The sequence below is a fragment of the Dendropsophus ebraccatus genome, chromosome 10 (assembly GCF_027789765.1).
Source record: "Dendropsophus ebraccatus isolate aDenEbr1 chromosome 10, aDenEbr1.pat, whole genome shotgun sequence".
Taxonomy (NCBI): Eukaryota; Metazoa; Chordata; class Amphibia; order Anura; family Hylidae; genus Dendropsophus; species Dendropsophus ebraccatus.
The window spans coordinates 95,175,289-95,187,416 of record NC_091463.1 but is presented as its reverse complement, the minus strand read 5'-3'; the positions used below and the strand labels follow the sequence as shown (position 1 = coordinate 95,187,416).

Sequence of the window (12,128 nt, the reverse complement as noted above, 5' to 3'; positions counted from 1 at the left end):
GGTTGTGCGTGAAAATCCCAGTAGATCAGCAGTTTCTGAAATACTCAGACCAGCCCTTCTGGCACCAACAACCATGCCACGTTCAAAGGCCTCAAATCACCTTTCTTCCCCATACTGATGCTCTGTTTGAACTGCAGGAGATTGTCTTGACCATATATATATATTATCTTGCACATTTCAGTCATCACATTGTTCTCTATCATAGTATTGTTCAATCAGTAAGGAATCCCAGAGGAGTTAGCACAAAAATAACGGCAAAAACAGATTACAAGTAATAATCTTATCAGAAATAATTGGTCACGAGGGAGTCCCATCCATGAGGGCTTGTTCTGAAGCTAGTCTGGAGATTGGAAGATGTCTATAAGTATAACAGAGGGGTCTGTATAGTGGGTAGAGCAGTCACCTGTCAGTGTCTCAGTAATTTATATCACACCTTGTGAACTAATACAGAACAAGTCGACTGCACTTGGTAGAATTCTTTTATTATATTATATCATCATTTATGGAACCTCCATCGTTTTATATCATGTGTTGACTTTATGAGTTATTGATGACTGAGGAACCACCAAGAGTCTAATGTTGTCCTCCTAAGACTCATCTCCATCCATCTATGGGTCAGAAAAATCAGACAGAGATTCCTTACTTCATTCTTACAGGGATTTCAGATGTTCCTGAACTCCAAGCTCCGTTCTTCTTCTTGGTTCTCTTCATTTATCTCATCACATTTGGTGGCCACACGACCCTTCTTCTTTTGGTCTTCCTGGACTCTGAGCTCCACACCCCCATGTACTTCTTCTTGTGTAACCTTTCCGTATCAGACATATCGTCCAGCACAGTTACCCTCCATAAGATCCTCTTTATGTTCACAACAGGCAATAATACCGTATCTTTTCTTGAATGTATGGCACAGATGTGTATTTTTTCATGGCTATCTGGCAATGAGTTGATCCTACTAACAGCCATGAGCTACGACCGTTACGTTGCCATCTGTAACCCATTGCACTACACGCTGGTCATGAACAATGGACTCTGTGTGGCTTTAGCCTCTTTCTGTTGGGCTTTTAGTCTTCTGCAGATATTGCCCGCCATGGTTATCCTGATGAGATTCACATGTTACAAATCTCACGTCATTAACCATTTCTTCTGTGACGTCATGCCATTGATCGATCTCACCTGTAATGATACCTCTGTTTTACAATTACTGATATTTACCGAAGGGGCCCTACTCTCGACCTTCACCCCATTTCTTCTCACCTTCATCTCTTATGTGTTTATTATTACTGCCATAGTGAGAATAGAGTCCACTAGGAGATCTAAGACTTTCTACACCTGTTCCTCCCACCTCATGGTTGTTGGTCTTCATTACTTTAGTCTTGTCTGCCAGTATCTAATTCCCACCGGCACCCTTAAGTCCACTAAACTTCTAGCTCTATTCAACACGGCCGTAGTTCCCATGTTAAATCCGATCGTCTACAGCTTGAAAAACAAAGATGTGAAGTCGGCCTTTCGGAGACAACTCTGCTATGTCAGGACACGATGGAGAAGGGTAGGACTATAAGTTACCTAGAACCTATAATAAGGTCTACAGCTCTCTATAGAAGGTCCTCACGGAGCTCACTGGTGGGCTGAGGTTCTTCTTCTCTGAGGGTGCACACTAGACCTTTCTACATCCGGTTTCATGGCCTCCATGAAAGGTGACGTGGCAGAAGGCCAGACATGAATAACTATTAACTACCTAACAGTATCAACTATGAGTGAGAAAATATTAAAAATTACTTCTTCAGCTTTTGGAATGTGGATATGTTATTCTTATTTCCTCCTTAATGGTTCTTTTACATAAACGATAAACCTTTGTGGGCCAATGGGGTTTCTAAACGCTATAGAAAGGCTCGGAGACCTTGAGAAAAGCCTGTGTTCTGTATTGACTTTAGATGCACATGGAAAGGGTTTATATCACCCATGTACGGGAGGGGTAACTAGTGTCGGATCCATTGGACTCTCACTGGTCACAGAACCTGAGGTGTGGTGTCCATCATATATCTTCACCACATGACCGTGACCCCTAAGTTTATGAGGAGGAATGGATGACCTGGCCAAATCTCATGATCAGTGGGGGTTCCAGAAGAGGGAATACCAGGAATTAGACAGGTATCATCTCCCCTTGCTGTTACCTTCTCGGTATCATGCTGACCCAGAGCTGTATTGTCTATATACCAGCAACATCGTGCAGGTGAAACCATTTCTCCACGTGGTGACCAGGGCCACACAAATATGTACAGCCTTTTGCCACCAAATTGGATGAACACATAGAATACTATCTGTGCTACATGGAGCTTTTTTTGCATCATTTCTTGAGTATTTATGGAGTATTTAGTTAAATGTTTGGGGGTAAAATATATGGAAAATAAAATTGCATTGAGGTATTCTGGATTTTTCTGCCCATGCACATAATCTTACATTTATCAGTATTAACCCTCATCTGCCACTCACTGACCCTGTCATACCCCATTACTAACACTGACCTCTCCAATACTGCCCCCTGTCATACCCCATTACTAACACTGACCTCTCCAATACTGCCCCCTGTCATACCCCATTACTAACACTGACCTCTCCAATACTACCCCCTGTCATACCCCACTGCTAACACTGACCTCCCCAATACTGCCCCCCGTGATACCCCACTATCAACACTGACCTCTCCAATACTGCCCCCTGTGATATCCCACTACCAACAATGACCTCTCCAATACTACCCTGTGATACCCCACTACTATCCCTGACCTCTCCAAAACTGCCCTGTGATACCCCACTACTGACACTGACCTCTCCAATACTGCCCTGTGATACCCCACTACTAACACTGACCTCTCCAATACTGCCCTGTGATACCCCACTAACACCGAACTCTCCAATACTACCCTGTGATACCCTACTACTAACACTGACCTCTCCAATACTGCCCTGTGATACCCCACTACTAACACCGAACTCTCCAATACTGCCCTGTGATACCCCACTACTAACACCGAACTCTCCAATACTACCCTGTGATACCCCACTACTATCCCTGACCTCTCCAATACTGCCACCCCCATGATACTCTGCGGCATGTGTCGGGACCTCTCCCAGTGACAATGTGAGATACTGGTATAATTCTGCTGTTTAGTGTCTGTTCTCTTATGTCGGGGGACATCATTATCCAGTCTATATGTTGAGGCTTCTCTAACCTGACCGCTGATCGCACTTCACCTCCCGCGTTCAGTGTGTTTGTGGCTCCAGGACAGAACTCCATACTGAAGGACAAGTTGTAACGTATTATTTTGCGATCACTATTTATTAGGTGCCCCCAACCTGCATGTTACTTGTTCTATCAGGTCTGTTGGATATTATTATTATATTTATTATTATATTTATTCATATATTTATATATTTATACATTTATATATTTATATATTTATATATTTATACATTTATATATTTATATATTTATACATTTATACATTTATATATTTATTCAATATTCATATATTATTATATTTATTATTATTATTATTATTATTATTATATTATATTATTATCCCCTCTCCCTTAACCCCTTAAGGACAGAGCCTGAAATGGCCTTAAGGACAGAGACAAATTTTATGAATATGACCAGTGTCACTTTAGTCATTAATAACTTCGGGATGCTTTTACCTATCCGGCTGATTCTCAGATTGTTTTCTCGTGACATATTGTACTTTACATTTCTGGTAAATTGGAGTCAATACTTATAACGAATCTTTATGAAAAAAAAAAACAAAATAACGTGAAGATTTGTGAAAAAATGCATTTTTCCAACTTTGAAACTTTTCCGCTTATACAGAAAATGGTTATGCCACATAAATTATATATTAAATAGCATTAGCAACATGTCTACTTTATGTTGGCGGCATTTATTAAACTATCTTTCATTTTTTTTAGACAATAGGAAGCTTAAAACATTAGCAGCAATTTTCCAAATTTTCTGTAAAATTTCAAAATCAGATATTTTTAGGGACCTGTTCAGGTTTAGGCTATGTTCACACTACGTAAAACTACAGCAGTAGTTCTCACTGCAGAACTACGCCCGTAGTTTTGCGGTGTGTGACATAGCTTTATGTTGAATGGGATCCCGGCTGGAGCGTACACACATCGTACAAGTTTCGGACGGGAGCCCATGCGGCGCCGAAACAAAACTGACAGGTCAATTTTCTGCGGCCGGAATTCAGTGAATTCCGACCGCAGAAAGACCTGTCAGTGCACACAGTGAAGCGAGCGGCTCCGGCCGCTCGCTTCACTGTGGGCTATGGGAAGCTCTGATGCGGGCCGCGATGATCCGGGCACAGACCGGCCATTCCGTGACCCGGCCAGGTCTGATACGTCGTGTGAACACAGCCTTAAAGTGTATTTGAGGGGCCTGTATGTTATAAAGCCCCGCAAAGCACCCCATTTAGGAAACTGCACCTCCCAAACTCTGCAAAAGCACATCCAGAAAGTGTTTTAACCCTTTAGGGGAGTCACAGAATTAAAAGCAAAGTGTGTAAGAAATTTGAAAATTGTAATTTTCTGTGCAGAGATTTTATTGTAATCCAATCTTTTTCATAATTATAAACCTATTGCCAGAGAAATGCACCCCAATATTGATTGCCCCGTTTCTGCAGTTTATAGAAATACCCCATATGTGGCCGTATTGCGCTATTTGATGCAACCACAAGCCTCAGATATAAGGGAGCACCTAGTGAATTTCAATGGCTCCGTTATATTTGGTCATTTCTGACTGTACCACTTCAGGTTGCAGAGGCTCTGGGGTGCCAAAACCTAAAAAACACCCCTAAAGGGACACCATTTAGAAAACTACACCCCTCAAGGAATGTAACAAGGGGTGCGGTGAGCATCTGGACCCCACAGGTGCTTCACAGATTCTCAGTACAATGTGGTGTAAAAAAGGAAAAATTCAATTTTTTTACACTAAAATGTTGTTCTAGCCTTCAATTTTTGTTTTTACAAGGGGATAAAAGAAAAAAAAAAGACCAAACGTGTAGTGCAGTTTCTCCGGAGTACGGAAATACCCCACATGTGGACATAAAGTGCCAAGCGGGCGCAGGACGAGCCTCCAAAGGGAAGGAGCGCCAATTGTCCTTTGGAAGCTGGATTTCACTGGAATGGATTTCAAGGGCCATGTCGCATTTACAGAGCCCTCGTGCTGCCAAGACACTGGAAACCCCCCACAAGTGACCCCATTCTGGAAACTACACCCCTCAAGGAACCTAACAAGGGGTGCAGTGAAGTGATCCAGTATGCAGAGGCCGGGGGGATCAGGACAGGTGTCACACTGGTAAATGTTGTCCTTCCTGATCCCCCTGTTACGCCACACTCTGCACTTCTTCTGGGGTCTCCCGTTCTCCTGTGTGGGGGACGTCACCTGGAAAATGTTGCCCTGGTGCGATACGGGGTCCTTCATATCCAGAAGCGCTGGGTCCGCTCCATGGCTGCTAAATACTAGGGCTCTATTACGGCTTCTGATATTTTCGGATTGTGCCGCAAGCTACAGTAGCTCGGGCAGCGAGGGACCGGAAGAGGGGGTGCTGGTATAAAAGTTATCCCCGTATGGGTGGTAACCTTTATCCAGCAGTGGGAAGATCAGTTCCCGGACGATCTTCCCACTAATTCCGAGGATGGGGGGGCATCTGGGGGCTGAATTTGGGTGTCCCCTCCTTCATACACTGTAAGGGTACGTGCACACTGCGGAATGGCAAAGGATAACCCATCACACATTCCGCAGCTGGCACCCACCAGCGCACTGATGGAGGTCGTGTGTCTGTGCCCATGTCATAGACTCCATTCTATGCATGGGCGGATTTTGCCCTCTGTCCAAAGAATGAACGTCTCCATTAGTCCGCCAGTGGGTGCCAGCTGCGGAATGCACAAAGGGTTATCCTTCGCCATTCCGCAGTGTGCACGTACCCTGGATCTGTAAGTGTACCCTGAGGTACTCTCACAGAATTTGTAGAATTTCACGCCATACCGTCATCTCTTATTGGGATTGTACTGGCGGAAAAGACGTATCTGGGGGGCAGCGTACGCTACACTACCCCCAGACACGTCACTGGATGATGATGATGACGATGAATGGAGGAAAGAAGGACCCCCCATTTATCCTCACTGGATGTTTCGGTGTTGGAGGCAATAATAACGTATCCCTCTGACGCCGAAAACACCCTGGGGGCCATCTTTATACGGGGATTGGTATATGGGGTATGTAGTGGTGTAGTGTAAAACTTTATTTTGTGTAGTGTGGTGTAATGTAGTGTTTTTTACGTTTTTTTTGACAGTAAGAAAAAATATACCTACGCCAAGAAAGGAGCTGCTGATAAATGCCGCACTTATGTACAGAAAGTAGCAGTAGGATATAGGGGGGAAAAGAGCCCCTACGCCAAAAAGGAGGAGTTGCTGATCAGCGGCGCTAGGGCGCATAAAAAAAACAAAAAACCCTTTTTTTAACCTAAAGCAACTGATCAGTGTATAATATACATTGATCAGCTGCTAGGGGGCAGTAGAGTAAAGCTGCCGAAGATTTCCAAAGTTAGACGACGGGGGAGCCCGAAGACCGATGATTTCCGAAGTTAGAAGCCGGGAAGCCGACGGCAGCCGAAGTTATATGACGCAGAGAAGAGGACGTCGCGGGACCGCCGATCTCCGGACGCCGGGATCAGGTGAGTATAGTGCACCTACACTATACACACCTGTTCTGGACCCCTCAGCTACCTAGCTGAGGGGTCCAGCTACCTAGCTGAGGGGTGCAGAATCCGGGGACACACTTTTTTAACTCTTTGATCACCGTGATGGGCTGGCCGGTACTGCCCGCCTATCACGGTGATTGTGGGGGTGGCACCGGCGCCATCTTTTTGGGGGGTCACTAATGACGATTGGTGCTGTCTCGGACGTTGCTTTCCGGGTCACCGGGTCAGCGATGACCCGGAAATCTGTCTTAAGCTGCTATCGGCTGATCTGAATTGATCAGCCTATAGCAGCGATCGTCGGCACAGGGGGGTTAATCACCCCCCCATGCCGACGAGCAGAGATGGCCTGCTATACATTATAGCAGGCCATCTTCCATGATCGCTGTGTGTGTACACACAGTGATCCGGGAAACATCGGGCGTAAATGTACGCCAGTTTGAGTTAAGGCCCAGACTGCGGGGGTGTAAATTTACGCCCAATGTTGTTAAGGGGTTAAAGGGATACTCCAGAGGAAAAAATGTAAATTACTTCTATTTTAAAAATCTCCAGTCTTCCAGTACTGATCAGTTGCTGTATGTCCTGCAGGAAGTGATGTATTCTTTCCAGTCCGACACAGTGCTCTCTGCTGCCATCTCTGTCCATATCAGGAACTGTCCAGAGCAGGAGAGGTTTTCTATGGGGATTTGCTGCTTCTCTGGACAGTTCCTGACATGGACAGAGGTGGCAGCAGAGAGCACTGTGTCAGACTGGAAAGAATTCATCACTTCCTGCAGTACATATAGCAGCTGATAAGTACTGGAAGACTGGAGATTTTTTTAAATAGAAGTAATTTACAAATCTCTATAACTTTCTGACACAAACTAATTTATTTCTCATCTGTATTACCCCTTTAAGTCAGGTCCCGCAACCAAATGGGAAAAGATAATTTATAGTTATAGATGTAATTATAGTTATAAATAAAATCCCTTCTTCCTTTCTGTAAGTATTGTAGCCCAATCATAGTTATTATCTGACCATATCTCTGTTATTCCCACATATTATATATATGTATCCTTATTAACCCCTAGACGAGCCTGGGCGTGAATTGCAGCGGTCCCGGGTGCGGCATGTAGCCCAGGGCCGCGGCTATAAGCAGGCACGGTCCAATCTCCGTGCCCGCTAATTAAGTATTCAGATGCAGCTGTCAAGGTTGACAGCTGCATCTGAATACATCTTGCAGCCTCATCCCTGGTGTTTAGTGGGGGGATGGACCCCCCCCCCCCGCGACGTTGTCCTTACCCGGCCGGGGTCTGCGCCGTAGTGGCGCTGATGCCGGCTCGGCACTCTATTGTTTTCGACTGCAGCAGCCGAAAGCAATAGAATGCCTATCTCATTGATCAATGCAGTATAACTATACAGCCTAGATCTCTATGAGAGATCAGTGCACTTATACAGTGGCGTACCTACCATAGAGGCAGGGAAGGCAGTTGCTATGGGGCCCATGGAGGGAGGGGGCCTAGAGGAGCCTCCTGTGTCCTTTTGCTTAACCCTTTATTTACTGCAGTGTGTAAGTGAGCCAGTGTTCTCTTACATGCTGCAACACAAAAAAGGGTTAACAATTAGCTCTCTGCCTCACTACCTTGATAACCTCTGACCTCAGTTCTCTGAGCTCCTGCAGAGGTCAGGGGTTATCAGTGCAGGAGTAGTAAAGGAGAGAGAGACAATTGTCTTCTGTATTAACCCTTTATTTGTGTTGCAGCATGTAAGAGAACACTGGGTCACTTACACACTGCAGTAAATAAAGGGTTAAGCAAACGGTAGTCTGCTCCTGCACCTATGTATATAACCATGAGGCCCTAATAGGCTGTTATAGGTAAAAACAGCGGATGGACAGAACAAACAGACATTGGCTTTCTCCTCTGCCAGTCACTGTTGTGGCTGCACGCAGGATTCTGCCTCTGGCCACAAGAGATTTTTTTTGCCACATCACCGATATATTATAGTGTGTAGAGGGGCCCCATAAATTTTTTTGCTATGGGGCCCCATGCAGAATAACCCTAACCCCAGGGGGGAATAACCCTAACCCCAGGGGGGAATAACCCTAACCCCAGGGGGAAATAACCCTAACCCCAGGGGGGAATAACCCTAACCCCAGGGGGAATAACCCTAACCCTAGGGGGGAATAACCCTAACCCCAGGGGGGAATAACCCTAACCCCAGGGGGAATAACCCTAACCCCAGGGGGGAATAACCCTAACCCCAGGGGGAATAACCCTAACCCCAGGGGTAATAACCCTAACCCCAGGGGGAATAACCCTAACCCCAGGGGGGAATAACCCTAACCCCAGGGGGGAATAACCCTAACCCCAGGGGGGAATAACCCTAACCCCAGGGAGGAATAGCCCTAACCCCAGGGGGGAATAACCCTAACCCCAGGGGGGAATAACCCTAACCCCAGGGGGAATAACCCTAACCCCAGGGGGAATAACCCTAACCCCAGGGGGAATAACCCTAAACCCAGGGGGAATAACCCTAACCCCAGGGGGTAATAACCCTAACCCCAGGAAGAATAACCCTAACCCCAGGGGGGAATAACCCTAACCCCAGGAAGAATAACCCTAACCCCAGGGGGAATAACCCCAACCCCAGGGGGGAATAACCCTAACCCCAGGGGGGAATAACCCTAACCCCAGGGGGAATAACCCTCACCCCAGGGGGGAATAACCCTAACCCCAGGGGGAATATCCCTAACCCCAGGGGGGGAATAACCCTAACCCCAGGGGGGCTTCTAGTATAAGTGTAAAAAAAAAAAGTATTATTATCAGTAAAAAGCCCCCTCCCCTAATAAAAGTCAGAATCACCCCCCTTTTTCCATGTTATAAATAAAAATAAATAAATAAACATGTTTGCTATCGCCGTAATCGCCCGAACTATTAATTAATCACATTCCTGATCTCGTACGGTAAATGGCGTAAGTGTAAAACTATTCCAAAGTGCAAAATTGCGCATTTTTGGTCGCATCAAATCCAGAAAAATTGTAATAAAAAGCGATCAAAAAGTCGTATATGCGCAATCAAGGTACCAATAGAAAGAACACATCATGGCGCAAAAAATGACACCTCACACAGCTCCATAGACCAAAGGATAAAAGCGCTATAAGCCTGGGAATAGAGCGATTTTAAGGAACATATATTTGTTAAAAATAGTTTAATTTTTTTAAAGCCATCAGATAAAAGAAAAGTTATACATGTTACATATCGTTGTAATCGTAACGACTTGAGGAACATATATAACAAGTCAGTTTTACCCCAGGGTGAATAGTGTAAAATCAAAAACCCTCCAAATAAAAAAAAATGTGTTGTTTTTTTATTCAATTTCACCACACATTTAATTTTTTTCTGCTTTTGCAGTGTACTTTATGACAAATTCAGCCTGTCATTGCAAAGTACAGTTAGTGGCGCAAAAAATAAGGGCTCGTGTGGGTCTCTAGGTGAAAAAATGCAACTGCTATGGCCTTTTATACACAAGTAGGAAAAAACAAAAAAGCAAAAATTTTAATTGGCCCCGTCCTCCCTGGGTTAACTATTGTAACACCCCCCCCCCCCCCAGGTACATTAATACATATAAATTCTCTATATAATACTAATAATAACCTTTATTTACTGTATATGGTATATATATATATATTCCACAGCATTGGACAATACAGAGGGACCGTGTACAGACAAAACCGGACATTACAGAGTAACAAACTAACACAAGAGGAGTGAGGACCCTGCCCACAAGAGCTTACAATCTGTGGGAGAATGGGGATGAATGTAGAGGTACATATGCATTATTTGGACAATGGTCCGGCCACCTCTTAAATATGGGGTAATACTCATGGGTCAAACTGCATGAGCCCGTCATGTACAGAAACATAGTGCGTATAAGTGTATGGAGTGTGAGGGAAGATGGGGAGAAGATGGATGGAGGAAAAGAGATGGATAAGGGAATAGAATAGGCTTGGAGTGAAAAGAGGCGCACTTAATACTATGGATGTTGGTCTTTAAGGTCCAATTACACTGGATGACTACGGCCCGATCATTTTAGTAAACAAGCTCTAATCTGCTTGATCGGCGCTTTAGATAATTGGACAAGAAGGGCTGCATGCACATTGTTAGGGATGTCCATGCAGCCCTTGCCCAAACACCTGACAGCTTACCTCTCCCTACTCCCAGTTTTCTCTCCTGTGCTCCGCAGCCTTCTGATCCCGGCGGCAGCAGTCTGAGCATCCTGTGAGCTGACAGGCCACCCAGTCAATCACCAGATGGGACCGCCACAGCCTGTGATTGGCTGAGTGGCCTGTTAGCTGACAGGATGCTTAGACTGCTGCCGCCGGGATCAGAAGGCTGCGGAGCACAGGAGAGAAAAACGGGAGCAGGAAAAATAAGGTATCAGAGGTTTGGGCAATCATCAGCCGTTGGCCGCGCATCGCTATAAACCAACAATCAGCCGATGATCGTTGTTTCTATTACACAGAGCAATAATCGTCCGAATCTGCCCGATTTGGCTGGTGATCGCTCCGTGTAGTAGGGCCCTTAGTTTGATTGATTGTCTGGGGGTATCAGATTCCAGAGAACTTGTGCAGCACAAGAAAGGTCCCTGAGAAAAGGATTGGAGTATGGAGGAGGTTAGATTAGATTGTAGGCCGAACATTCATCCCAGTTTTGGTGGTAGAAAGAGATGGGGGGTATAGGGAGGTGCAGAACTGGAGAGAGCTCTGTGGGTGACTGGCACAGGACACAGGGTGGAGACATTGGTGTCACATTCGGATAGAGGGTTGACCCTGACTGGATAGATTGGACAGGGGGGAGTCTGGAGACAGGTTAGTAAAGACTTACAGTAGTCGAGAGAAGAATGAATCAGAACAATAATAAGAGTTGTGGCTGTTTCTGCAGTTAGAAAAGGGAGGATTCTGAAGATGTTTTGAGGAGCAGATGACATTAGTGTACAAGTGACTGACTATAAAGAGACTAAAGGTATGTGAGATAGCTGTCGGACGGTTGTATATTCTGCCAATAGCCATCACTTATAAAACTCTCCTTAAACATTTGGTTGGCTTGGCCAAACATTCATATGTTCTAAATGGACAGAAGAGGGGTAAGCCACTGCCAGACTCTTCCAGACGCACAGTTTATCTCTTTAAGAACATAGGATAAAGCACTTGAATCCCAATAAGCCAAAACCTTCTCTCTTCCAACGTCATCTGTTTGGTGAGAGTCGGGAGGCCTCTGTACAGTCGGTAGGTCCACTGAACCTTTTTTTTAAGTTGTAAGAGGGTCCTAGCAGAATAGCTGTCATGGATCTTAGGCGTTAGGGTAGTACCACATACTGTCCTGCCAGCTA

The 12,128-nt window shown here is 45.1% G+C and overlaps 1 protein-coding gene across 1 annotated transcript; it reads left to right on the top strand.

Moving 5' to 3' along the window:
- Positions 1–610: 610 nt before the first annotated feature.
- LOC138766605 (olfactory receptor 6C1-like) lies at positions 611–1,558 on the top strand. The gene has a single exon (XM_069944196.1). It carries the CDS (start codon positions 611–613, stop codon positions 1,556–1,558), a length of 948 nt encoding a protein of 315 aa, XP_069800297.1.
- The last annotated feature ends 10,570 nt before the right edge of the window (positions 1,559–12,128 follow it).